General features: G+C 43.1%; 1 protein-coding gene and 1 long non-coding RNA gene across 11 annotated transcripts in view; one reads left to right on the top strand and one right to left on the bottom strand.

Annotated features, from left to right (window-relative positions):
* Nucleotides 1-15,344, bottom strand: part of DOCK3 (dedicator of cytokinesis 3) — a 192,389-nt gene extending 177,045 nt beyond the window's left edge. For 8 of the 10 annotated variants that reach the window (XM_032699096.1, XM_032699100.1, XM_032699097.1 and 5 more), the window contains exon 1: nucleotides 15,230-15,343. In XM_032699096.1, the coding sequence (XP_032554987.1) occupies nucleotides 15,230-15,266 (37 nt within the window). In that variant the 5' untranslated portion in view covers nucleotides 15,267-15,343. Of the gene's footprint in view, nucleotides 1-15,229 lie in introns of all 10 variants that reach the window. The other 2 variants (XM_032699099.1, XM_032699104.1) reach the window with 2 other exon arrangements.
* Nucleotides 15,345-15,920: 576 nt separating this feature from the next.
* On the top strand, nucleotides 15,921-20,864 carry LOC116792267. Its single transcript, XR_004359042.1, has 3 exons — nucleotides 15,921-17,198; nucleotides 18,663-18,824; nucleotides 20,414-20,864. It is a non-coding gene; the product is annotated as an uncharacterized LOC116792267 (long non-coding RNA).
* Nucleotides 20,865-26,328: the final 5,464 nt, after the last annotated feature.

The following is a 26,328-nucleotide window of genomic DNA, read 5'->3' as shown; positions in this document are numbered from 1 at the left end:
TAAAGAACGAAAAATTTCTCACACTATTGCCACGCTGAGGGAAAGCCTGGATTGTTGGTCAGAGTTCTTGTCACAATCTCAGTGCTCAGCCACTGTCAAGCACCACTCCCATCACACAGATTATTGCCTTGGGGAAAGGGGAAGACACCATCATCCACAGGACTGTATAAAATTCCCAATGAACTCCAATGTGCCCATTTTCCTCTTTCCCCTTTGTCAAAACTTTATACTTCACTAAAAAGGACTGAACAGCACAGGAAACGGTAGAGAAGAGAGACAAGAGATAGCAAAGAGTGCAGAAGAGCTTTTATATGATTGTTAACCAAGATGGGATTCCTGTACCAGGAAGGCTGAAAGGGGTGGAGAGAGGATAACAGACAAGTTGCAGAGAAGGTGCACAGGGAACTGCTGCTCATCACCCCTTCCAGATCAAAAAGCAGAGCAGTGTCAAATGAAACGGCAGAGAGAGCTCAGGACTTGAATAAAGTACTCTTCCACACAAAGACTCCTCACAAGATGCTGGGGGTGATAAAAGAATTAAATATATCAGTCAAATTCAAAAGCCAACAGGATAAATTAATGGATGTGTCCCACCTTCAGCTCTGCAAGGCCTTGTCCCAAAAGGCACCTGAGCCTTGGGAAAGCACCACACTTGACTGTAACCACCTGGCCAGGGGCAGGACACAGGATGAGTCAGGGACTCAGTGGCTGGACTGCTGTGAACTCTCCCACACAGGAGCTTGAACTTCTTTGTCCCATCCTATCTATTGATTTGTGACCTCATCTGAACACTATTACAGCAAAAAGGAGAATAAAATTCACAGTGAAAGAAATGCTAAATTAGATTTCAAGCATGTCATTATTGCTTTCTGCTGCCCATCTAACTAGCAGAGCTGGTTTGATTTTTGCTGTGGAATAATTTAAAATGTATCTTACTCTCATAGTGCCCTCTAATTCGATTTCCTCTGTCCCAGCTTACTCACCCAGTCCCACTTGGGTCACAATTCCTTCCACAGATCACTTTTCTGCTCCAATGGATGTCAATTAGGTGATAACCACAGTAACAGAAACGTGTCCCAGTTTTTAGGTGAGGTGGGAAAACCCAAGATGACAAGAGGAAAATGCCAGAGTACTGCCCAGCATAATCCAACCACGTGCAGCATTCAGCTGCTAATTTCCCTGAAACATCAGTTTTTCCTTAGCATATAAATAAAAAGACTTTGCAGCACAGTGAGTTGACATGGGTATATGCTTCTCATATACTTTCTCATTTTTTAACCTATTTCCACACATTTTGGTAAAGCCTACAAAAATCTTTGTTCTACTTACAATACATAATATCAGTTCAGCCCATAATGAGTAATTTGTTTATTTTCATAAAGGAACAGAGTCCTCTTCCTGCCCTTTCCCTCCTCACCTTCCAAAGTACCAATCAGAAGTATTTATTTCAATGAGGGCTCAGAAATAAAATCAGCTCAAAAGCTTTCCATGTTTACACTGTCCTTCCTTCCTTCTCCAAAGCTAAATTATGTTTCCCTAATCATAAAATTGAGCTTCTAAAAGTTATTATTAATTTCTCATATTTACACTCCCAGAATAGAAATCATTGCTGTTGGAATAGATCCAATATGGTAAATCAACTTTTTTATTTTTCTTTATCACAAGATGTTGGTGAGGCCATGATTTAATGAACCCTGACTTTACTTTGGGAGGGGGGGGGAAATAAATCATGCTTTTGAGAACTTTCAACATCTCTCCGTTTATAAAAGATGAATCTTCTTGACCTTAGTGAGTTTTTTTCAGTTCTCAACTCATTGTTAATATTATTATCTGCCTCATTAAAATTCCGGTAACTTGCAATATTTTTAGGTGACGCCTGTAGAACAAGTGCTCCAGGTTAAAGTACGGGATTCAATTTTTATAAAAGCTCTGTACTACACTCAGTTTGCAGTTATTCAGGTTCTGCACTGATCAGCCCTCAGTGTACCTTTAACCCAACGGGTTCCAGGGGGAACAGCAAGGACAGCCCCCAGGAGAAGCACAGCTGCAGTTGTGTTGCTCTGCACCCAAATCCCCTGGCTCCAGCCCCTGCCCAGGCACAAACACACTGAGCACACACTGAACTGTGTCCTGTGCTACAAATGGCAAAGTTCTGAAGCTTTCTGATGGTGGAATTTGTACTTTTATAACACATAACCATATTTTAAGCTCACACCTCTATCACACCAGCTACGAATGGGGAGTACGTGTTTACTCTGGGTAAACACATCCAACAAACACTGAAATTTCAGTCCTTTGAAAGCATTTTGTATTCAACTGCTACTAGGAGTTTATCACTATTACTTGTTAACATGGAAAACAAGTCAATTCCTGAGCTTAAGATTTATTTAGATTGATTAATATTAAAGATTTTATTAATATTAAAGATTAAATTAGTATTAAATATTAAATTAATATTAAAGGTTAAATTAATATTATATATTAAACAAGAGTAAAATTAAATAATTTTATTAATATTTAAGAAAATAAGGTAATTACACCAGGCTGATAAACTAATATTATGTTGAGCATGTCTCTTTCCCTAAAATGCTTTTTCATATTAATCCACCTATTAAAAGTGTCTAGTATCAAACAGTATAAGCTGGTTTTAACAGCTTATAAAGTTGACTTTACAAAATAAAGTTTATTTTCTTCCCTGTAATACACAGCTAATACAGGCTCTGTGTAACTTAAGAGTCACTGTATCAGGTGAGACCCAAGATGGCTCTAAATCCAACACCTTTTCCCTACTGGAGGCTAAAACAAGGAGGGAAAGGAAGGGTATTAGAATAGGGCAAGGATGAAGCTTTCCACATCTTGAGCCATCTGTGGACTGGGACTTCCTAATGTAGAAATTTTTATTAGCATTAATTTCGCATATGTTTTTAATAGCACTTTCTGTGGTTTTTCTTCCATGGAGCCACCCAAATGTTGTTGAACCACACCAACCTTTAACCCCCCCGTCACCCCAGGACCCCACACTTCACTCCTGGATGCACAGGAAGGGGGGTTTGGAGCTCCTGAGTCACCAGTGCCCCCGGGAATTGCATCAAAACAGAGTGAACCAACAATTTCTGTTCTTCCACTCCACAGGATTTATGGTCCGGGAATTTTCTAAACTACTTTTGCTTAATAATGTATTTTCCAAGAAGGGGGACAGACGTGAATTCCTGATATTTCCCAATGGCAGAGAGGGAACGGTCCCCAAAGTCCCACCACTGTGACTGTGCAGGAAAAGCAGCACTGACACAAATCATCCCACAGAGGGAAAGACAGAGTCAAAATTGAGCTTCACCTTTTTGTGAGGCGACTGTGTTGCACAATCACGCCCACAGGCAGCACTGAACTCATATTTTCCAAACCTTCCTGTACCTTCCAGTCTGAGCCTCTCTCAGAACCATAAACCTTTCTCCAGCAAAAAGGAATAGTTCTTGGAAACAGAAAATTGTGGGGTTAATAATTTAAAATAAAAAATATATAATTTATGGTGAAAAAACCCTTCACATCTTTATAACAAAATTAAAGGCCAATGCGATTAAATTTTTTTTGGTGGGACTGCTTGATTAAACCTGGCAGCTTCAGAGATTGCACAGTTAGAGTCTGATGATATTTGACAGGGGAGCAGAACCACGAGGAAATTAAAACAAAAACATTGCCATTTTATTCTACAGATACCTAGAGGAATGCTTTCACCTTCACAATATACCTTCCAAGTATTTAAATGATTAATTGTGGGTGAGGGTTTCAATTATTTGCCAGAAACGAACCTGAGACTTGCAGATTCATTTGCAAGTCCAGGCCTCATTCAGCAAGTGTGTTTACAAAGAACACAGGGAACAAACCCCAGGCCTAGTCCTTCCAAAACATTCCACTGTTTAAGCAAGATGGACAAAATGAATAATTTAGGTGTGAAGGAGAGGACATATCCACTTGTACCCTAAAAAAAAAAAAAAAAAAAACAACTACCCAAATAAAACACAAGGTTTTTGAAGCAAGGGGCATTTCTTGTACTGGTACACACAACACAACAGGGCTCTAATCCGATTGGAATTGCCAGGCACTAATGTAATACACACACACACACACAAAAAAGATTATCAAAAGCTGATTAAAAGCCTTCCAAACATTACAATCGAAGAGGAGGGATTAAACAAAAGACATGATTTAGAAGAGGCCTCAAAATTTTTTTGACCTTATTAATGGTCTGTATGAACTTCCACGCAAAAACCTCCAGGAAGAAAAATATACTTTGGGATTGAAAGCAACGTGTTACACTTTGGGTTCTGTCTCCTGCCAAAATTACAGTGCAATTAAGTGAAGGTATCTCAGGCTGGTCAGGGAGCAGTGGCAGTTGCTAGGCAGCATCTGCTCCTGTCAGAGATGCTTCTCTCTTTGTGCAGTACAGAACCTCAGCCAGGAATACTGCCACCAATGGATTATTCCAAGGCAGCTTACTGCCATCACATGGCATCTGCAAAGTGCTCACACGCTGCCTAGCAACACCGCCTCTTTCTCCTGAGTCATACCAGCACCAGGAAAATATTCCTGCAAAAAAAAGAAACAGATGCCTGAGAAGAAAGGTGATCATTCAGCAGCAGAGCAAAAGGCTGCGAGCATCCTTCCCCTGCCCTCCAAGATAAAAATAGAGAGAGGGCTCTAAAATCACGAGTTGTTTAAAACAGTTTTGCACATCCTGGTGGCAGGAGGTAGAAGTGAAGACAGCCCAAAAGCCCACAGTGTTGTCCACTCCCTTTGCTGTGTTAAGGAACTGGTATTGAGCCTCCAGCTTTGCAGGGATCTATCCAGTTACTTCATCCCCTTCCTGTAAATCTGTTCCATCAGTTCATTCAACTTCCACTCTGGCAACAGAGAAATCCCTCACCCATCCATCATTCCTTCTGTGCAGGAAGTGAATGCAGCAGGGTTTTTTCTCCCTTTTAAACAGAGACAAAGGCTGTTTCAGTTTCTGAAACCTTTTTCCCCTCTTTCCAATACCTAACTGGCAAAGAGGAGAGGAACCCTGACCACAGTGCCCAGAGGAGCATGGAACTGTTCTGCACTGCTCATTCCACAGGCTGTCAGCATCAGCCAGAAGTGGCCACACTTCACTGCTGAACATGAGGAAACAAAATAAGAAATCATTCAAGATCTGAATATCCTGGAGGATGGAGACTGCACCACCTCTCCAGGCAACCTGCTCCAGGGCTCTACCATGTGCACTGTGGAAATCACTGTCCCTGACTGTAATTTGCCACCCCTGCTCCTCCTTTCACTGCAGCTCTGAGAAGTGCCTGGCCCTGTCTTCTCTGTAACTCCCTAGACAGGAGCTGTCCACCAGCCAGACCTTCCTGTGCTCCTCTTCACAGTTTGTACCTCCTCGATCTCACAGACCCTCCTTTCTCACCCCATACTGAGATGTGGCCCCAAGAGTGACTCCTCAGAGGAGGAAATGATAATTCCACCAACATGCTGGTGTGCAGCTGGTCACAGGAGAGCACACTCACACCCACAGACCCACAGGTATCACCCCACAGCACTTCCCAGCCCATCCCATTACACTGACTACATCGTAAGACTTTTAGTCCTCCTGTCTAACTATTAAATAAGTTCTTAACATATTAAAGTTACCTTGGCATTTACAGTCAGTTTGCTCGTTTCTGATGAGGAGCAGGAAGGGAAGAACAGGGCAGATTTATAAAAGTATATTTATCAGCACACCAGTTCCTGCATCTTAGTCAAAAACTCTGTATTTTAACCTATCCTGTCTGCCATACAAGAACTTTCTGTGGACATCTGAAGACAGCTGAGAAACCTTTCAATCCACCCAAAAGAACTTTGATTTTTTTTTTGTAAACTATTTGGTACTAATACAAAAAAAAAACCCATTAAGTATTTGCCTGACAAAAACTGAAGACGCTTTTTTTTTTTTTTGCATGACACCTAAAGAGTTTTTACCTCTTCTAATCTTGACTTAAGTCGACATTACTCAATGCTATCAACATCATGTGAAACATTGGGGAAATCCTCTTTTTCTCTTTGTGCATTCTCCACACAGGATTATTTGAATTATACTGAAATAATTAACTTTTTTTTCACCACTAGAAAAAGAACACTGTCTTGTGTCAGCAACCTGAAAAGCAGTCACTCCAGAATTGAAAAAAAAGAACCAAACGACAAGATCAGCAGCTGCAGTTTGGGGCCTTGCTGTGATGAAGAAAGAGAGAGAAGCCTATTTTCTACATCCACTGCCCCAGAGTCAAAAGAGAAGCTGTTTCTGCAAGACCAGTGTTTCAAACACAATCTTCCTTGGCATAAAACCCTGGGGCACAGAGATCACCAAATGTCCATGAGTAAAAAAAAAAAAAGAAGAAAAAAAAAAGAAAAAAAAGAGCAAGAGAAAAAAAAGTAAAAAACCCCAGAGCAGAGGAATTTTGCTCATAATTCCGACCAGATCAGTGCACTTGGAGAGGCCGAGCTGGAGCAGCAGTGGGAGCATGGATGGATGGGTGAGTGGGTGGAGGGATGGGTGAGTGGATGGGTGGAGGAGTGGATGGGTGGGTGGGGAGGTGGATGGATGGATGGGTGGGTGGAGGGATGGAGGGTGGAGGGATGGAGGGATGGGTGAGTGGATGGATGGAGGGATGGATGGATGGAGAGATGGGTGGATGGATGGATGGAGGGATGGGTGGAGGGATGGATGGAGGGATGGGTGGAGGGATGGGTGGAGGGATGGGTGGAGGGATGGGTGGAGGGATGGGTGGAGGGAGGGAGGGAGGGAGGGAGGGAGGGATGGAGGGATGGAGGGATGGAGGGATGGATGGGTGAGTGGGTGAGTGGATGGGTGGCTGCAATCCCTGTGCGCATGGCAGAGCTCAGGGAGCTGTTCCCAGGGGATGCTCCCTGCATGGAAAGCAGGCCCAGCAGCCACAGAGCAGCCTTTCCATGCCCCTGGACAGCTCTGCCCACACTGACCAGTCCCTGCTGGAGGAAGAGCCTGACATTATCACCTTTATTACTGATTCCCCTCCTCACTCTCCACACCAGGCCAGGTGCACAGGGAGCATCCAGCTCCATGCTGTACAGGATGTAATTCTGCCCTGACATCTGCTATTACCTCACAAAAATGTTGATCCTGCTCTAACAAATGCAGTGAAACTGGTCTGTTGCCTCTTTGGTTTCTCAACATTTGAGTCACCAACCATTCAGCTCACGAGCATTTACAGAGAGAAACAAAACACAAAGACACATCAAAGTTCCAACCACAGTTTTCAATAACCTTCTTTTACAGTAATTCATGTATTTTTGGATTATTTGTCCCACCCTAACTGGTACTTTCTCACTCCAGCCTGCACTCTCTGTCCATGTACATAATGAATACAGCCATACACACCCAAATGAGATGTGCCTGTGTGAAGTGGGCAGCTTCACACAGACATTTCCACAGGCGTTTTTCTCTACAAAGGAAGAGATGGGTGAAATAGGAACATCTCCTCCTACCCCTCCAGATCCAGACTCAGTTATGGAAAACATACATAGCACTCCTCACAGGGACTATCCCACACTGTGATGTTCTCCTATAAAAGGCTTCCTGCTCCCTTTACCACTTGTTTGGGCAGACCACCCCCCCCCCAGCAAGGCCAAGGACTGTGGGCACCCCAACAGGCCTGTAAAAAGTTATGTATTGCTTGCAATTGGTTTCTGTTTAATAGTTCTTCTGGGTTTCTCTGGCATGGACACAACGATTCCTTTATCAAAGTCAGGAGACTGAAAGGGCAGGTACACAAACATCTTGTTCATCAACACACTGAGAGAGAAGAGAGGTCCCTGCTGCTCAAATACACAGAGACAAGAGGTTTCTAGAACATTAAGGCACATGCCAAAGCACAGTGCACCACACTCCAGCACATGGGGTAGCTCAGACTCACATTCAACATAAAGAAAATAAAATAATTCACTACTCCATCAGTTGCCAACACTAAAAGCATTTAGTGCCTAAGCTCCCTTACATGAAATAAAGCTAAAGGTTTGTCTAGATGTTTCAGAGAGCATCTGCTTACCTCTGAAAGCACAATGACCTGCTTTCAATCACCAAGAGTTAGCTTGTCATGAGCTTTGCTTAAGGCTTAATGTCCAGAAAGACTCAGGAAAATAAAACAGTTAAATGCTAAAGAGGGACAGGAAGGAAGCCTTATCCTTGGAATAAGTAATCACCTCTCAACTGTACTGGAAAGCACTTAAGTCTGCTCAAACCCTCAGTTTCCCACCTTCCCAATACCTTCAGTAAGTTTTGTCTGAAGGTTCATTGTTTAAACAAATATGTCTAAGAGGAAGGAATTACAGCTGAAAAAACTTAAGAGACGCTTAGAAGATCTCAGAAGAGAACAAAGTTCATTTTGACATGCAAAAACCTGAATGGAGATTTGATTAAACATCAGTCACCTGAGTGAGATATTTCCTGCCTTCGCCTCGAGGTTCAGTGAGCACACAGGTTTGGAACAAAAAGAGTGAAATGCAGTGATATTAAGGTTGATACATAACTTAAAAACAACCAGTGGAAAGACTGCTGTCAATCACAACTGGTTTTGAACTGTATGCTGCCTTTGGCCTCTTCCTCAGTGCACATCACAGCTGGGGAACGGACACAATAAACTTAATTACTACACAAATTAACAAAAATTTCTCTGAAGCAGGAGAAAAAGTTGCAGCAGGCTCTTCAATAGCTAAATAATCTTCCACAGATTTCCCATTCTTTGGTCAGTGTTTTCATATCCACACGGGAAAAGTGCTCCCGTTTCTCAAGAAAACAGATCCATGAAATGCAGGTGGTCACCAGTAACACCAGTTGTTTGAGGTCATTTACAGCTCCTCTGTATGTTCCAAATGACTGTTAAACATATCAGTCAGAAAAGCTTGTCTATCTACACATCACTGTGCACATGACAACAGAGAAAACTTCCTCATTCCCAGTTATCCCCCTTTTGAGGGCTTTTAAATGCCACCAAACATGTGGTAGAGAATTTTATAGATTACAAGTGCAGATATTATAGTTTACAAGTTCTGGTAATGGCTCTTACATGTTTCCCTGATGTTTATATTGGACTCTGATTTGTTAAGGGCAGAACTGCTGCAAAGAAAGGCCTTGCAAGGCAGTGAGACTCGGGTCCAGCCGAGCTGTGCCACAGACTGTACACTGAGAAAGCTGCTTTCAGAAGGATTAATAAAAATGTCACCTTTCCTCTCTTCCCACATACAACTGCAAACCACAACCTGCACCATCACCACACAGTCACACACCAACTTCCTATGCCTTCAATGGTTCAAAAGAGAAATTACTTTAAAATATTCCCCACTAATTTCACCCTGAAAAACGTCCCTTCCCGTCCTACAGGCTTGGCAGTGACTTTAAACCCAAAGCACACAAATAAGAAACACCAAAGAATCACCTAAATTTTCCAAGGACAAGGAGCATTCCAGGCATGTTTATATATATACACCCTGTTGTGAATTGTAATTTTTGCCTGCTGCATTAAAAAAAGAGCAAGACAACTTGCCCTTGAATGAATATGAAAAGCCTGGTTTCCTACCAATGGATATTCCCATTCCCTCTGTTTCCAAGACAGTCCCAGGACAAACCAAACGCAGTACCACTGGATTTCTAATCTTTCCCTGGCCCCTGAGCATTCCTGTGTATGAAACACCCCCAGGTTCACTGCCCTGCTCACATGGACAGCTGCCCCTTCACGTTCTCCAGCAACCAAACAAAAAAGTTATATTAGAAGTCCTGATAGAACCTTATTATCCATTTCCTTTAGCAAGTCAGTAGCTGCTTATCTGCATTACTACCCACAGGAATTCATAAGTTCTTTCCTTCCCACCCAGCCACCAATTTTCATTAAATCTGCAGGAAAAGTACATCCAAGGCTGCCAACTCTCATCATAAAATGCCTCTCATTACTGGGTGAGAGGTATTGTTAGGGGAGGACAGAAAGCCTGAACAGTAAAAGGTTTCCACCCTTAGGAAATCATTCTAGATACAAAACCTCTTCTGCACTGTGGATAAGGTCAGGGAGGAACTGCTTTTGCCCCCACCTTACTGGCAAGTGGCTGAACCTTGCAGTTCTTCACTGAATACCCAGGATGGTCCAATGATGAAGAAATGGAGAAAATTGCTCTAAAACCATTAAGGCATCAAAAGTTAAACCCCATATTGCACTACTATAATTTCTTACTCCAGGATCACACCCACATCCCCATACAAACCATGCAGTGAACTGCTGAACATATACATCCCATTCCTTGCCTTCGCAAGAATTTGTTCCTCAAATTCATTCCTCCTCTATTTAAAAAGTTCTGGCTAATTTCTACTGTAAATATGTTTGTGGACAACTAGTATTTAGATGATCTCAAAGTAGTAATATCTTACAGATTAATTCTCATCCAGTTCTGCAAAACAGCTTTCACAAGAACTGGCCTAACCACAAAGTCTTTAGCCTACTCTTTTATAGGATAAACGAGCTAAAATATATTGATCTCTTCTGACAAAACAGTATATTTAGTCTCCAAGTTCTATCAGCAACAGCAGAATTACAGATTTACACTGGACTGGAAGTGAAGTTGCCCACTGCATGAAATGACACCTCAGTAACTCTGCTATCCACACTGAGAGTCTCCCATCGGGTGCATCCGGGGAGCTGCTCTTTTCCAGAGACATTTCGAGGTGTGATTCATTTCCCATCCAGTTAAATAACACATATACATTTCCTTTATGATCCCTGACTGACAAATTCCTTTGCTCATTCTTAAGGCCTATGGGTAATAAAAAGGCCCTCAGAGGTAAAACAGTGAATGGAAACTGCTCCAATCCCTGGGTCATTTAGTTTTCCTGACTAACAAGCAAGTCCCCAGGAATCACCATCGCCTCCCAAAGCAGTGTAGCACAGAAGGTTTCCAAGTACATCCCTCCACGTAGCTTTGCTTCCAAGACAGATCCCTGAAGAATATCCTTAGTCACCTCCCTCCTGCTGCCAGACAATTACACATTCTGGCACTGGGGCACAGGAGAGAAGATGAAATATAATCTGTGTCCACGACACAGAACCCAGTCCCAGGGATTGATATTGTGTCCCAGATCAACAATGGACTTCTTCCTAACTTGGGGGACGCACTTTTTTCTCTCTCCCTCTGAAACTTTTCATTTTAAACCTGTAACAAAGCACCTCAGTGACACAGGGAAACCACAGTATCATCAGAGCCCTCCTCCTCCAGCAGCTCCTTCTGCCTGAACAGGTAAGGACAGTCACACACACCAGGAGCCTCGGGGAGGGAAGGAAGACTTTTTTCTAAGTTCTGCAGCCCTGTTCTTCCAAACTCAAATATGAATTGGGAAATGTGCAAGCCAAGGTTTACTGACAGGGGAAAAAAATAAATATCAAAACTCAAGATACTGATCAAAAAGCAGAAGCTGCAGTACAGAACTGTAACTAGGACATTATGATGTTCCATCCTTTCTTAGTGGGAACAAGGGAAATGTTAGCTACATGTATTTGTGTTTATGGATTTATTTTTCATTGTTACCAGTTAAGTAGTGAAAGCAAAGATAAAAAATGCATTTTAAATGAAACTATTAACAGATTTTAACACTAATTCTTTGAATAAACTAAAACCAGGTGCTGTTTATGCAGGCAGGTTTTTATTCTCCTCTGTGATTCAATACATACATATTTAATATGGTCAGCCACACAAAGTACAGCATCAATTACAAAAAACCCCCAAACAACAACAACTTTCCTGAGAACCACCTAAACCTGCTCCTTCCACAAAAATATAACAGCAAAAACTGACAGCCTGATGAGCTGATGAAATAATCAGCTCTCAAATGTTATTTACTAAAGAGTTCTCTCTGCTTAGCTGTTTCTTTTTAATGCATTATTATTTAATACTTGCTTTACACGACTAAAGCAACTAATCAGATCACTTCAATAAATAATTTCTTAGAGACAGAGACTGCTTTAAAAATATTAAAACAAGAGAGGGCTAGAGAGTGAGTTATCTTCAATAATCAGTTCAGAAATCTTACTGTGTCCATAACTGGCCACCTTAAGCACCTGTGGAAGAACTCTCTGCTTTTCATCATGAGGTCTCAAGTTTTAAAAGCAGAGCTAGGATTAGAAGCACTGAATGTAAGTATTTCTAAATAGAGGGGCATTACTCACAACAGCTCCCAGGTAGTTGCTATAGTAGCTGAGAAATAAGATCAAGGAAGAACTTCAGTGTTGTTAGGGGAGTGTTTAATTTATTTAGAAATATTCTGAGCATCTCTGGCCTAGATATATACAATGACCTGTATGAGAACTGGGTGATACATTGGCATTCTACAACTGCAAGCATGGAAAACTTCTTTAACTGCAGGCAGACAGGCCCAGAGAACCTCGGAACCGCCCCAAAGCCACTGATGTTCCCATCAGTAAATTCAACATGTTCCCCTGCAGCCAAGGGCCTGTGGCTGCAGAGGAATATCTGTTCAGGGGCTCCAGCAAGCACATGAGAAATGCCTTTGTCTGACACTCCTTGGAAGCCAGGGCAGAACACAAAGCCCTTCTATCCCCACGTGCTGAGGGGGGAAACGTGGTGTGTTTCTGAAGGAACAGCTCCTATGAATTATCACCTCTGATCAGCTGTGTAGATCAGACAACAACACACATCCCAACTGACTTCCAACAAAGAGAACAGCATCAGAATTAACTACTTCATATGATACTTTTGCTTTCCTCGATACACAAGAACAGGTATGTCCAGGGCCTGGATGCCCAGACGTTCCTTTCCATTCCACCAGAAAAGTCTTTGTGGTATTCCAGTGCAGAAATCACTGAATTTTTTCCCCACCCACCTTACATCAACAGGGACAGAAAGTGTATTGCCTTAATCCAAAGTCAAATCTAAAACTCTTCATGGAGAAAGCACACAGCATTTTTTTGGACAGAGAGTGCTCTTACCAAAACCAAACTACTAAAGCCCAAGGCATAAGCTCATACCAGTGACTCATGCCAAGAAAAATATTTTAGCATATATTATTTTATTTGTGAAATCAGGATAATTCGCATTGGGAAAAGAAATATCTGGGGTTTTTCCTTTTTTTTTTTCCCCTCCCTCAGTGTCCCTCCCAACAGCAAACCCTCATGTCTACACCTTCTGCAGACTATTTTCTCCAAAACTGCACACTCCAGCCAGCAATGACAGATTGACTTCTAAAAACCCAGCACTCCTCTCCCCACCTGTAGCAACTAAACTCCAGATATAAGCTGCATTTTTCACCTGTTTCCCTCTCTCTGGAGAATTATCAACAAATTTCAATTACAGGAAAAGTAATTAAAGCTACACAAGAACAAGAACTTGCCTGGAGATCACCAAAACTTCTATGACTCAGCCATTACCTCAGCCCTACCTACAGGTGTGTTGCCTGCAAAAGAAAAATCTCCATCCTTAGGGGAATAATCCTCAGACTACAGAACATTCATTGAAACAATGCTTGTTTTCATTCACTGCTCTCCCTTCCTATGCCTCCTCCTGACTTGTTTACAACCTGAATGGAGATTTCCCAGCTTTTCCTCCCAGACATCTGCATAAAAAAAAAAAATTAGTTCACCTACTTTTGGATCAAGGTAACATAAGTATTTTCTTTATTTTTTTTTTATGCACACGGGTCTAACACAAACAAACACAACACTGAACATCAAACCCTTCAGCACAGCAAAGACAACTGACTACGTAACCAGAACGCAGGAAAACCAACAAGACTTGGAAAATGGATAATTATTTTCTGAAGCATCCATTTCAATTCTAGCAGCAAGTTTAGTACTGGGACAACAGAAGTGGCCTTTGGCCAGCAGCTGAGGTATGAAAGTCTGGATACTTCATATTCCTGGAGCATCCAGCTGAGGTGTAACAGGGCTTGTTAACTTTATAGACTCCCACTGACTGACAGAGCAACAGGATTTCAAGTAACGACTTCCCTGTGCTATTTTATGCCACTTGTATATATTTCCCTGCACTGACAGGTTCCCATCTAACGCTGCATTTGATTTTTTTTTTTTAAACACATGCAAATCTCTTCTTCTATTAGTTATGGAGATATGCGGGATGTACTAAGCAAGATATTTGTTGCTCAAGACGAAAAATTAACAACTTTTTTTTTTAATTACTGAATCAACTAAAAGAATTCTAACAAAAAGGCATTAAAGCTATTAATTGCTCAAAATACTGTGGCCAAAATCCCACTTTAACAGTTCAGGTTAACAGACCTTTGTTCGAAATTTGTTTGTATTTTTTTAAGTATCTGTAGAAATCGATCATCACTACACGTTGTGGAACTTAAAAATCAATATGCACAATTGATAACGATAAATTTAATGAGGCATTCAGGTAACTAATCAGGGCAGCTGTACCGGCTTTTATTATTATACAAGCCAACGGTTTAAAAAAATTAAATCAAAACGAGCAAAAGTGAAGCAAAAGAAAGTCTGTGCCTTCCATTTCATCAGACGTAACATTTCTGCTCCTATCAGGGATTTACACGCTAAAACAACAAACCAAAGCCGCCAGCGGGGATGCCTCAGATTAGAGCAAACGCGATGCCAGACGACTGTAAAATCTGATTTACCAGAACAACGAAAAATAACCCCGCGAGGTACCCGGGAGGGCCCAGGGCCGGGGTCGCTCCCGGCTCCCGCAGCCCCGGCCCCGCGGCCGCCCCCTCCTCCCCGGGCAGGTGCAGCACCGACGCCCCCTAAAGACACCGCGGCCCCTTCCCAACTCCCTCCACGCACCGCAGATGGGAACGCAGGGAAAAGGGAACCGCGCTTAAGTAGATTAAGGGCTCAGCGACTCGTTTTCTGATTATTTGCGCGATCGCGACCCCGGCGCGGGGCCCCCAAACTCCGCTTCGGAGAACGGGAGCACACGCAGCACATCCCGCGGGGCGGGCAGGGCAGGGCAGGGCAGGGCAGGGCAGAGGCTCCGCCGGGGCCGCTCCCCTCGGGCAGCCCCCACAGCCCCATCGCCGCCCGCCGAACCCACCCCCGGTCCCACCTGCGGGGCAGCGCCGCCACCCCCGCGGGAGGGAAGAGCCGCCCCCCAACCCCGAGCCCGCGGGGTCCGGCGGGGAGAGGCGGGGGAGCGCTGCGGCAGCACCTACCCACGCCGTATTTCTCCTCCTCGGTGGGACTCCACATGCTGCCGGGCGCGCCGGCCGCGGCCGCCGATCCCCGGGCACAGCGCGGCGGGCGGGCGGGCGCCGCTCATCGAGCGGGGGCGGCTTCTCCTCCCCCCCGCGCTCCGCGGGGGCGCCGCGCCGGCTGCTCCGGCCGGGGCCGCGCTCGGGGGCCGCTCCGCCGCTGCCTGAGGGCGGGGGGGGGGGGGGGGAGATCACCCCCCGCCCGCCCGCCCGGGCAGCAGCAGCAGCCGCCGCGCCGCTCCCCTCAGCGCCCGCGGGCGCGCAACGCCGGCCCGGCGCCTCTCGTAGCGCGGCCCCCCGCGGGCTGCGGCGCTGCGGTGGCGGCGGCCCCGCGGAGCTCGGGCGGCCCCGGCCCCTGCTCGCCCCGCGCCGCCTCCTCCGCTCCGCTCCCGCCGCCGCCGCCGGAGGACTCGCGGCTGCCGCGCCCCCCCCGCTCCCGGCGGACCCGGCGCGCACGCGCGGACCGCGCCGCCCCCCCTCGCGCTCCCCCCCCCGCCTCCCTCAGCCCCGCGCGGCCGCACGAGGCGCGCGCGGGCGCGAGGCGCGGGGGCGGCGGCGCGTGGCCCGTGAGGGGACGGGGGACGCGGGGGGAGCGATCCTGATCCCGGGAGAACCCCTCACCCCATCCCATTCCCATCCCATCCCCGGGAGGCCGCAGTGCAGCACCGAGCGCGGCCGGGGTTGTCACCACCGGGGCCAGCCCGACCCCTGCCCGGTGCGCTCAGCCCCGGGACCAGCGGCCGCTGTCAGCGCTAAACAAAGTCATCATCAGCCCCAACACCCAAATCTGGCCCGTGCCGTGGTTTCATTTTCTTGTTGTTTTTATTAATCTCCAAAGCTGCTAATGAGCCAGCAAAATCCGCGCAGTTTCCGCAACGAGCACTTGCCCAAAACTTGTAACAGTCTTTACCTTTCAAGTTCATCTTCCGTTTCTTTCTGTAAAACCTGAACTTTAATTCTTCACGGGAAAGGAAAAGCTGGAATAAATATTACAAAAGTTTCCCTGCAATTGAAATTCTGCCCCTTGCAATGTTGTGCCACAGCAGTGCCCTTGCTCCCCCCTCAAAGCCGAGGGAAGAAAACACTTTTCATTCAGCATTTTCAGAAACCTTGGTAAATAAATTCCTTGACATGAAGTTTTAGGATTGCACCAAACTTTTTAACAATATAACTTGAGATGCATCCAACACTTTTAATAGAATATCTGTTCTCTGATTATATAATAAAACAGAACAAAAGTCATCAATTTGCACTACAGAACTTGGGTTGCTGTGGAAACCTTCATTATTTATTTTTTTAACACGTGCAACTACTGTTTCCCCACCGAGCAGGGCCAGCTTTCTGTTTGGGTTTTTGTTTGGGTTTGGGATGCTGGGTTTTGCTTTCCTGTGTGGAGTGCAAACAGTAAGTGGCCAAGAATGAAACGTGCTTGTACATTATTCATTTAGAAAAACAATCTTTTCAATCCTACCTTAATTCATATTCACATTTTGGCATTTATATTTACAATAGCTTCATTCCTTCCCTTCCCGAGGCACTCCCACAGCATGCAGAAATAGCTTTTTGAAGGGACAAAGCATGACAAAGTCATTGAGTTGCATCTGTTTGAGATAGGCTGCTGCTGGGTTTGAGAAACTGGTATTGTTTTTTTATCTCTATATATGTAAATAATAAATACCTTTTCATCTCTTCCTAGTACTTTGGGAGCAGAAAACCTCTGTAGTGACAGGAATTGGTTAATTCTTCCAGGCTCTTCATCGCACAGCCTCAGCACTTCACGGATTCTTCTTGCTGCCAAGCTGACCAGTACTTAAACTGATACTTTTCCTGCTTAAGAAAAAACACAGCAGATTTTTTTTCCAAAATACAACCACCTCTAAGTTGACTCTTCCCCTTAAAGTAAATATGGACTGAAAGTGAACTTGGGAAGGTAAGGTCAGAACCTCGCAAGGTTAGATAAACTCTGAGGAGGACACCAAAGTAGTTGACAGAAGGGAACCTGGAAGGAACTAATAGTGTACAAGAAACACTTTGTTTAAAGGCTATCCACGTCCTGATCTTGGTCATACAAATGACAACATTACCAGGGACAGTCATACTGATGGTACATTACCTGTATTTGAAATACAGCACATACTATTACATATTTATTCCTGACACTTCTCTGCACTGCTGCTGGTGATACCTGTTTTCTGAGAGGGTCAGTAGAGGGGCATGTGACCCACTTCAGAAAGGAAAAAACTCCGTAATTTACTGCAGAGTCAGTGGAATGCAAGTTTGAGTAAGTTAAAGTTACCAAATATATTTACACCTGTTCCTCTGATCTGTGCACTCACCAGTTTAATGAGGCTCCTATCACCTCTACATAAACACTGATTGCCTTAGTAAATACTCTCAGCTCAAGTGGAGCAGCGAACAAATATCTCATCCTGCAAGGGGGGCAAGAGGCACTAATCTCCCAGGCAGCAAGTTTGGATTCAGGATTGCCCACGTGCAAAGGAGAGACCAAAGCAAACAGCGACTGCTGCAGGGCTGCAAAACAACTATTTCTGCTGTCTCTTTTTCTCTTTGCTCTCTTAACAGAGCTCACACCTGCCAACTTCAATATTCATGCTACTCTGAAAAGCATGGGGAAAACATCGTAGCATTGTAGCGAGCAGAAGCAAGAAATTCTCAGGGTTATGTGCCCCAGGGTTTGGGTTGGTTTGGTTTTGTGGGTTTATTTTTCTGGAGCGGTTTTTATTTTTCCTTATCATAAAGATTTCACGTTAAAAAAACATCACCACAGAATTGGAATCCAAAGCCTGCTTCTATTTAGATAGTTTCACGGTTTTGTTAGGAAGTTTTAAAAACTGACATCAGCAATCAAACTAAATTTTAAAACCTATTGTAAATGCCAGAGCTCCTACTAAAAGAACTTCTGTTGGTGGACATCGTGGGTCCCAGAAATTAATGATTGTCAGAGAAAAGTGGCCCCCCCTTGCAGAAGTTTCCTGAGGTGCCGTTCTGTGGCTTTGCCACTAAACCCTTGTGTTGCACTTGTATTGAAATAATGGCAAATACAGGCCTCAAGACCTTATTTAAATGAACCTGAAGTCAAGTCAGCAGGAAAGCACTAATCACTGAATAACACTGGCAGAAGTTACTGACCATCCACTGTCTGCAGGAGCTGCTGTGTCAGAAGTATTGTGAGTTGCTCGTGAGTCTGTTACTGCAAACACAACTGTCCTTACCCAAAGAGACTGTGCATTAATGTTTAACACAGTATTAATTAATCAAAATACATTAGGGGGTTTGTCTTATATCACACTATCTTGCTGTAATATAGATGTGATCTGAAAGACAGCTGGATTGGGATTGGAGAGATTTGACACAGTTTCCTTCTCTTAAATAGATCAAGGGAACTGCACAATCCTTTCAAATGCTCTGCAAGGGACAATGGAAGGTCAGATAGCAGAAAGCAGAGAGTCTTATACCTTTCTGCAAGCAGATCTTTCTCAGTTGTCCCAGCCCTAAGGTATCATGGAAGGTATCACCCTCTTGCCCTCTCTTTCAGGTAAGAGCAGCCCCACACTTTACCCTTTCTCCCCATTCTCAGGCCGATACTTGCTGGTAACTTCTCCTTCCATTATTATTAATTCAAACCTCTGTTTTAGAAACATGGCCCACAACCCCTACTATCAGAAAAAAAGAAATAAATCAGGGATTAATTTTAACTCCCTCTGACAGACAATTTATTTGGTTGAATTACCTCCTTCTCTACACTTGAGGTTCCAACTTGGCCTGTTTGTTTCTTCAAAGTTCATATTCTTTCCCATTTTTAAGATGGATTAAGCCATTAAACAACTTGACTTTCCCATTAAAATATAAATTCCTCACCTTTCAGGGAGAAACAAAAAGACACAAAGCAAATACACTCTATCACCATCTCTGATGACTTCACAGGTCCTTTTGAAGCACCAAGTGTTTCTCTTTTGTGCCACAAAGTAGGGACTCGTGTGTCCCAAGAACTGAGTTACTTCCTTTGATGAAGTCATCTCCTGGAAATTCTAAGCAGGAGGTCTCAGCTTGTGATGTACAGATCCAAAATCTGGTTTTTGTCCTATTGCACAGGGCCATCTCATTAGGAATGGAAATGCAACAAATGACAGCAGTTTTTCCCTCTAAGGGATCACAGTATTTGTGCCCCACAACTTGCAACTACTAATATAACTCTATTTGTAATATTTTACTCTATTTGTAATATTGCTTGAAAACAAACTCTAAATCTAGAAAAGACCAAGCCTTGCATAAGGACAGTGTTGTTGTGCCACCATGTCCCGCTCTGTACGTTTATATGTTGCTTGCATAGAAGGTACCTGGATTAAATCAGGAGAATATTTATTTATTTTTAGCCCAAAAGCAGAGAATGAACTGACTAATGCTTTAATACCGATATGTCAAGAACAATTACCAAAGATTTACAGTGCAGGGGGTAATTATTTAGTCAGATTATATAAAAAAGATCATGCCAAACAAATGTTTTCCTGGTACTAAAGAAACAGAGTATTTTGCTCTTCAATTAGTAAAAAAGGAAAAGATTCATTTAAAAATTCATGTTTCATGAATAATTAAGAAATTTGAGGAAAATACTATTGCAGCTTCATTCTTATTTATCCATAATGCTCTCACTACAGCAAATTACCTATTAAAGGAGTGAAAAACCACAGAATGTTAATTAGCACTGTTGTGACAAATTTATACCTTTTCCTATTAATTTCTTTTAATGTTCAGGATATAAGAAACCCTACCACAAGTAATAATTAACTCCTATTTTGTGAAATGGGAGTTCAGAAGCATTTGTGAACTCTCCTTGTGAACGTGCTTTTTTTTTGGTCTTTTTTCTTTTTTCATTTCTGACCTTATGTATTTCTTATCATTTATGTATTTATTGCTGTGAAAGAGACCTCTTTCATGCTAAGAAATTTATACTATTGAGAGAAAACATCAGAGAACTGATTTCATCACTTATGGAAATGACCAGGTTGCTGATTAACTGATTTGAGCTATCACACAACCCATCTTTAGCCAAATCTCTCCAAGGGAATGCAGAGTTTGGGGCCGGTTTTTTTAAGTGCTCTCCTTAATGTTGTCGCTTTGTTTCAGGGACAACTGAACCTTGGTTCATAGAGAACCACCTAACACACCTCCAGGGAATAGCAGCTGAGGACTGAGGAGTTCTGGATCCTTATTTGCACACAGCGATGATGTGGAAAAAGGAAAAGTGACAGATGTTTTCATCCTGGACTGGCTGCAAGGGCAGGGCAGGGACGCCTTCTCCTTGCCGTGCTTTCACTTACACTCCACTGCCCCGTCCCACGTTACTCACAGCAGCCTCAGGACCAAATTAAAGCTCCCGCGGTGTCAGTTCTCAGAAGAGTCTCCCCTCATCCCGCTGGATGCAGCAGATGGAGCAGCGCGCTCCGCTCCCGGCTCCCAGCCCGCTGTCCCTGGTGCTGGAGCCGCTCCCTTCGCCGCCGCTCCCGCTCCCAGCGGGGACCCGCTGGATCCCGGCGCTCCAAGCCCTCCCCTGGCATGAAGGGCCCTTCCAGCCAACCTGCCGCAGCGGTTGTGGCAGAGGACGAGGATCCCTCCCGTTCCCACAGCTCGGCATTTCCCAGGGAGCGCCAGCTGGCCGTGCTGCCAGCCCCGGGCACAGGGACCAGCCTTAGCGCTGGCCGGGACCTCGGGACCTGTGCAGAGACCACGTCGTGATCTGGAAATAAAGCCAGCACTACCAAGAACAATTGGAAAAACTGGAATTTTGAAGTGCTGAGATGGATAATTTGAAGTCGTGCTGGACCTATCCAGGTTCATCCCATTTTTCCTTACGGGAATGCAAGAGCAGGCAGTTGAGCTGTGGCCAAACCTCCCCAGCTCAGCTACTGAGACCCACAAGTACAGAAACAGTCAGTCATGGCAGAGTGCTCAGTACCCAAGAAACACTGTTGAACATTTCCTACTATTGTACTGTCCATATTAATTACATATTTCTATTTAAAATGTGGACATCCTATGTGTTCATCTGTGAAATGATTTGGATTATTTTTATCTAGATAAATTCAGTATTGTGCATGTTTATAATCAAAATAAATAACATATGACACAATAGTATATAAAAATTCAATTTTGTTAAGATTGGAATAATTAAATTGTGATTAGTTTGGCAGATAGCCAAATCTGATTTCTAACTGCTGGTGCCATGTGCCCAGAGTGAGATCCTTCGCTTAACAAATAGAGGACAGTTAAGTCTTCATATAAGCTCCAGATTCCAAAATTAATTTGAAATATATTCCTTGTGAAAGGAATACTGTATTCCTATGTTTAAGAGAGAGAGATTCTACACATGTTCCCAGTAGCCAAAACCACTTTAGTCTTCTGTAAAGCAGATTTTTGAAACTTCTTCTCATGCATGTCTCAATTACAACTACATCCAAAGACACCTACATGTGTCACTTAGGTTTACTGGGGAGAAAAAGTGGCAGAAATTTATCTGAAGAGCTTTGACCTGTGTAATGAAAGCAAGATCTTCTTGAGCAGAAGAAAAGAAAGCAGAATATTTTGTTACCTGACACAGCAGAACAATGAGTGTAACAGTTCTGCAGACTGGCGTGTCCCTGAGTAGAAAGGATGAAGTTACTGTAAATCCATCCAAATACTCACATCCAGCTCTGACAGTGAGTCAGCACAAAGTGACCAGCAGCTGATTCATCTGAATAACAAAAGCTGAACACCTCATCAGCTGTCCCCACATGGAAGTAATCAATAATCACACAAATTCACTCTCCTGCCATAATGTCCTACAGCCCAACTGGCAAAGAGCTCTTCATACCCACGTGTCTTCTACTCAGAGGCAGAGGAATAAATTCCAGTGACATCCACACGTCCTCTCGAGGGTGTTGAATCTTCACTTTTCCTTAGTGGTGCTCCTGACACTGTGGCAATACAATAAGTACATTTGTGACAGTTGTTCACCACACAAAAAGGGTTCGGACCCGAGTGACCCCCCCAGCTCAGGGAACAGCCCTCCTGGAAACTCGAGCAGTGCAGACCCAGCCTGGAGCTCCTCCAGATGCTGTCCAGCTGCTACAGACACACCAACAGCTCATCTCTGTGAGAGGCACCTTCCTCAAAAGCAGGAAGGAACATCCTGATATTATGAAGTGACTGAATCAAGGAATTGGATCAGACAGCAGGAGAAGAAGCCTAAATTAAACAGGCTGTATCCACACGGAGAAAAATTGCCATCTAAGATTGTGCAGGTGCTTTGTGTAAAGGCAAAGAATGTGCCCTGTGTCTCCTGTAAAGCTATGCAATAAAACTGTAATTCCTTGTGTTTCATTAACATATTAAATAAGCAGCAACACAAATCAACATAACTGCCAGGAGCGGAATTGCTGAGCTCTCCCCAAAAGCTCTCCCCAAAACGTTCCCTCTCAGGGCAAGCCACTCAAAGAGGGAAGTACATTTATGTTATAAAGTGGTTGATGATGGGCACAGGATCTCACAGGCAGGAAAAAAACCAGGGAAAGGAGTTTAAAATGATTGCTCATAAACCAGCTATGACCCAGGCCAAAAATGGAAGTTTTGCAGACTTTATTGAATCCTTCCATTCCTTCAAAGGGAAGGGAACACCTGGAGAAGAGTCTGCAGAAGCTTTTTTACAGGCATACTTTTACCTACAGCACATAACACAGAGTAAAGGATGAATTCAGTTAGGGGATTTATTTTTTATATATGATTCATAAATTATCCACCATCAGGAGCAAGACCACCAGGGTTTGGATTGACTGTGGCCACTGCAACCTTCCTACACAGGGTGAACAACCTCATGTATTTGTTTAGTAGTACTAAACCCAGCAACCAACATAAATAACAGGCCTGTCAAGCAGAGTGCAAATACAGACTGCAAACAGATCTCTCAACTATCCAGCTTATGAAGATAAAATCTGGATAATTTTTAATAATCCCTTTTTTTCTCCCTATTGGTTACAAAGAAGGATCTCCAGGAATTTATACTCAGCACACACTGCTACAAATGTGTTACCTTTTAGAATTAGAGAAGTGCAAATTTTGATGCAATTATTACCTTTTCCCACCAATATGAAAACTTTTCTTTAGGCCTCTGATGCCTCTCATTCCCTCCTGCAGTTCAAAATCCTGGTTTGTTCTCAAGATGCTTGACTGTATCAGCTTGAGCTGAACCACGACAGCTGCTCCCTGTCACCCTCCAGACAGGACACATTCAGCAGAGATTTAAGATTTCAAGCTGCTGTCTGGAGGAGCTAAAGGCAGGATTTCCAGAGGACAGGTAATCTGCCACTAATACTAATTCTGTTGCAACCTGGCAAAATCTGTTGCTCGCCCACTAAATTCGCTCTTCCTTATGAGTTAGTTTGGAATTCACGTTAATTGCTGCCGTTTGCAAACTGCTCATTCTGCCACAAATAATGAAGGCAGTGGGAGTACCTTTTATGAGATCAGCTCAGGTTATTCTGAGGGAAGAAATGGACACGTTTTTGGGTGCAAAAGCCACCAAAGAAATAATGTTATTAAAATCACTTCCAGTGCATATAAAGAGGCAAGGACTGGAATTTATTACACAAATGTAACATTTTATAGTTGAAATTATGCAGTACAGCTTTTCCTTAAAGAATATACAAAAATGTAACTAATAAAAAGAGAAATAAATTAATATATATCAAAACAATTTAAGTGACATATTTTACTGGTGTGTGTGAGTTTGCTCTCTGAATAACTAATAATTAACCTGCATGTCTAATGCATCATTTAAAAGAACCTGATGAAAACATCTAAGGAAAATGATAATGAAAAGTGATAAAAATAAATTGCAGAAATGAAGTGTAGAAATACAGATATACTTGTGTTATGAAACAAGGAGACAACAGAAATGACAAAACAGAATTTGTCTGAGCCAAAATAATTTTAGGGAATGATAAGCAAACAAATGAGTTTGCTCAAGATTTTCAAGAGCATTCTAGGATTGGATTTGATGGGAAAGCTTTTCAATTTTATTGCTTCTAGAAATTGTATCAAGATAGGAACTAACTTTCTGCCCAGAGAGGGAAAACTAAATGTTCCTGTTAGCATTCATACATTCATTACTGTGAGAGCTGCCAAATTTCCTTCCCAAATATTTAACCAGTTCTCATGAAATGACACCATTGTGAGTGTGATTGTGATTTGCAAAAAGGACATTACAAAAGAGTTGACCAAACAACCTTGGAGCAAATGCACATAATATGATTCAGTTTAAATGAAATGAAATGCCGAACAAACATTGGACTCGATCCTGATTTTGGAAGAATCTTTGAGTAACTATGGTAACTGTTTACTGAAAATAATTGGGCTGAAAAACTTATGAACTTGAACATGAAGGTTTAGAATATATTTAATTTGTAAATAGATTACTATTTCTAAAACAGAATACCAAATAGACTTCAGTAAGACTGGGCTCCAAAGGAAAAACCACCCCAAAGGATGGTAATAGTGCAAATGGAAAACCTAAAAGGACTTCTAAAAGGTCTGGAGTCAGAGAGACTGGTGGTGCAGCCAAGGGGAGAAGAGGAACCAGGACACTGGGATGAAACAGGCCAAATCCTTCCACTGAAAACAGAGCACTCGACTGAGCCTGGGTGAAAACTGTAAGGAACAACTTGGGAACACTTCAGGTACTCATATCACCCACCTTCCAGCAAGAATAATGAGACTAAAAAGGAAGGCTACAGAACAATTCAGGAAATGGAAGATCTGTCACACGAGAAGAGAGGAAGACAAGAATCCTTGCTTGCCCAGCAGACAGAAACAAAGACAAGACACAGTTATGTCAGGAGATCATTGCCAGCCCAATGTCCAATAAAAGGACCTCGTTACAGTGAAAAGTTTGTCTTGTATTAGATTGCTACAGTAATGAAATAATTATTTTATTCAGAGCATTTCGCCCTATTTTTTTATTAAATACATTTATCACCATATTCTTTGGAGGGAGGAATAGTTACATATCATGTAACCATGATGAAAACAGCTAAGAAGTACAATAACCTGCCTGGCTTTTTGCTGCTGTAACCACCCAGAGATTAGGCCCAGGAGCCAAGGCATGTCCCCAGAACGTTCAGTAAGTGGTTTGTATGGGCACTGACCTGTTCTTCCCAAACAGAACATGACTGATGCAAAGAACACCCTCTTACTGACATTCCAGGAGAAACTCAGCACAACATTAGAAAATAATTCTGAGGCCGAGACACCATCTTCTGATCAGAGCCAGGAGCAGCTGTGAACTTTTCACAATATTACAAATATACTACAACTGATCCTATAAAATGAGAGTGAACTACAAGAGATCTGTACACAGGGAGCTGGGTGGGTTACAAAGACAGAGCCACCTCAAGTTAGGAAGTCACATTTTTATGTTTTATTCTAAATATGTGTTTATGGAAATTGCAGCCACTTGATTCAGAGGCCAATCAAGGCTACATGATTTACTCAAGCAAGCTATAAAATAGTGATGAATCCTACACAGGCAACTTTGCATTCTGAAGCTGTAAGACATCTGATATGCTCTAGGAAATTACTTTCACTAATTCAGATCTTTACAATCCACAGATGCCTAATTTCTCTAGGATTATTTGCTGAAATATTAAAAAAAAATTATATTTACAACAAATATGAATCATAGGAGGCTTCCCACGTAATGTCATATAAATGTGTTAGCCAGAGTGCTTGTGGGACAGAAGTATTATAGTATTGAAAAACATAATGGTAATTGTCATCCCTAAAATTCCACTGATGTGCATGCTGGGCATTACTGCTCTAATAAAGATTAACAAAACACTCTGGAGATTTTCCTACTGTCACCAGCAGTAGCTCAGTCCAGACAACTTGAATGAAGCAATCAGACCATAATCAGCCCTACAACTAATCACAGCAAACCTCAAACTGTTACAAGGCTCAGTGAGAGCAACATGAAGCTGAGATGGATTCAGATGAAAAGGGAAACAATT

This window comes from Chiroxiphia lanceolata, chromosome 11 (genome assembly GCF_009829145.1).
Source record: "Chiroxiphia lanceolata isolate bChiLan1 chromosome 11, bChiLan1.pri, whole genome shotgun sequence".
In the NCBI taxonomy this organism is placed as follows: Eukaryota; Metazoa; Chordata; class Aves; order Passeriformes; family Pipridae; genus Chiroxiphia; species Chiroxiphia lanceolata.
The sequence above is the reverse complement of the archived record's forward strand: the minus strand, read 5'-3'. Positions and strand labels throughout refer to the sequence as shown.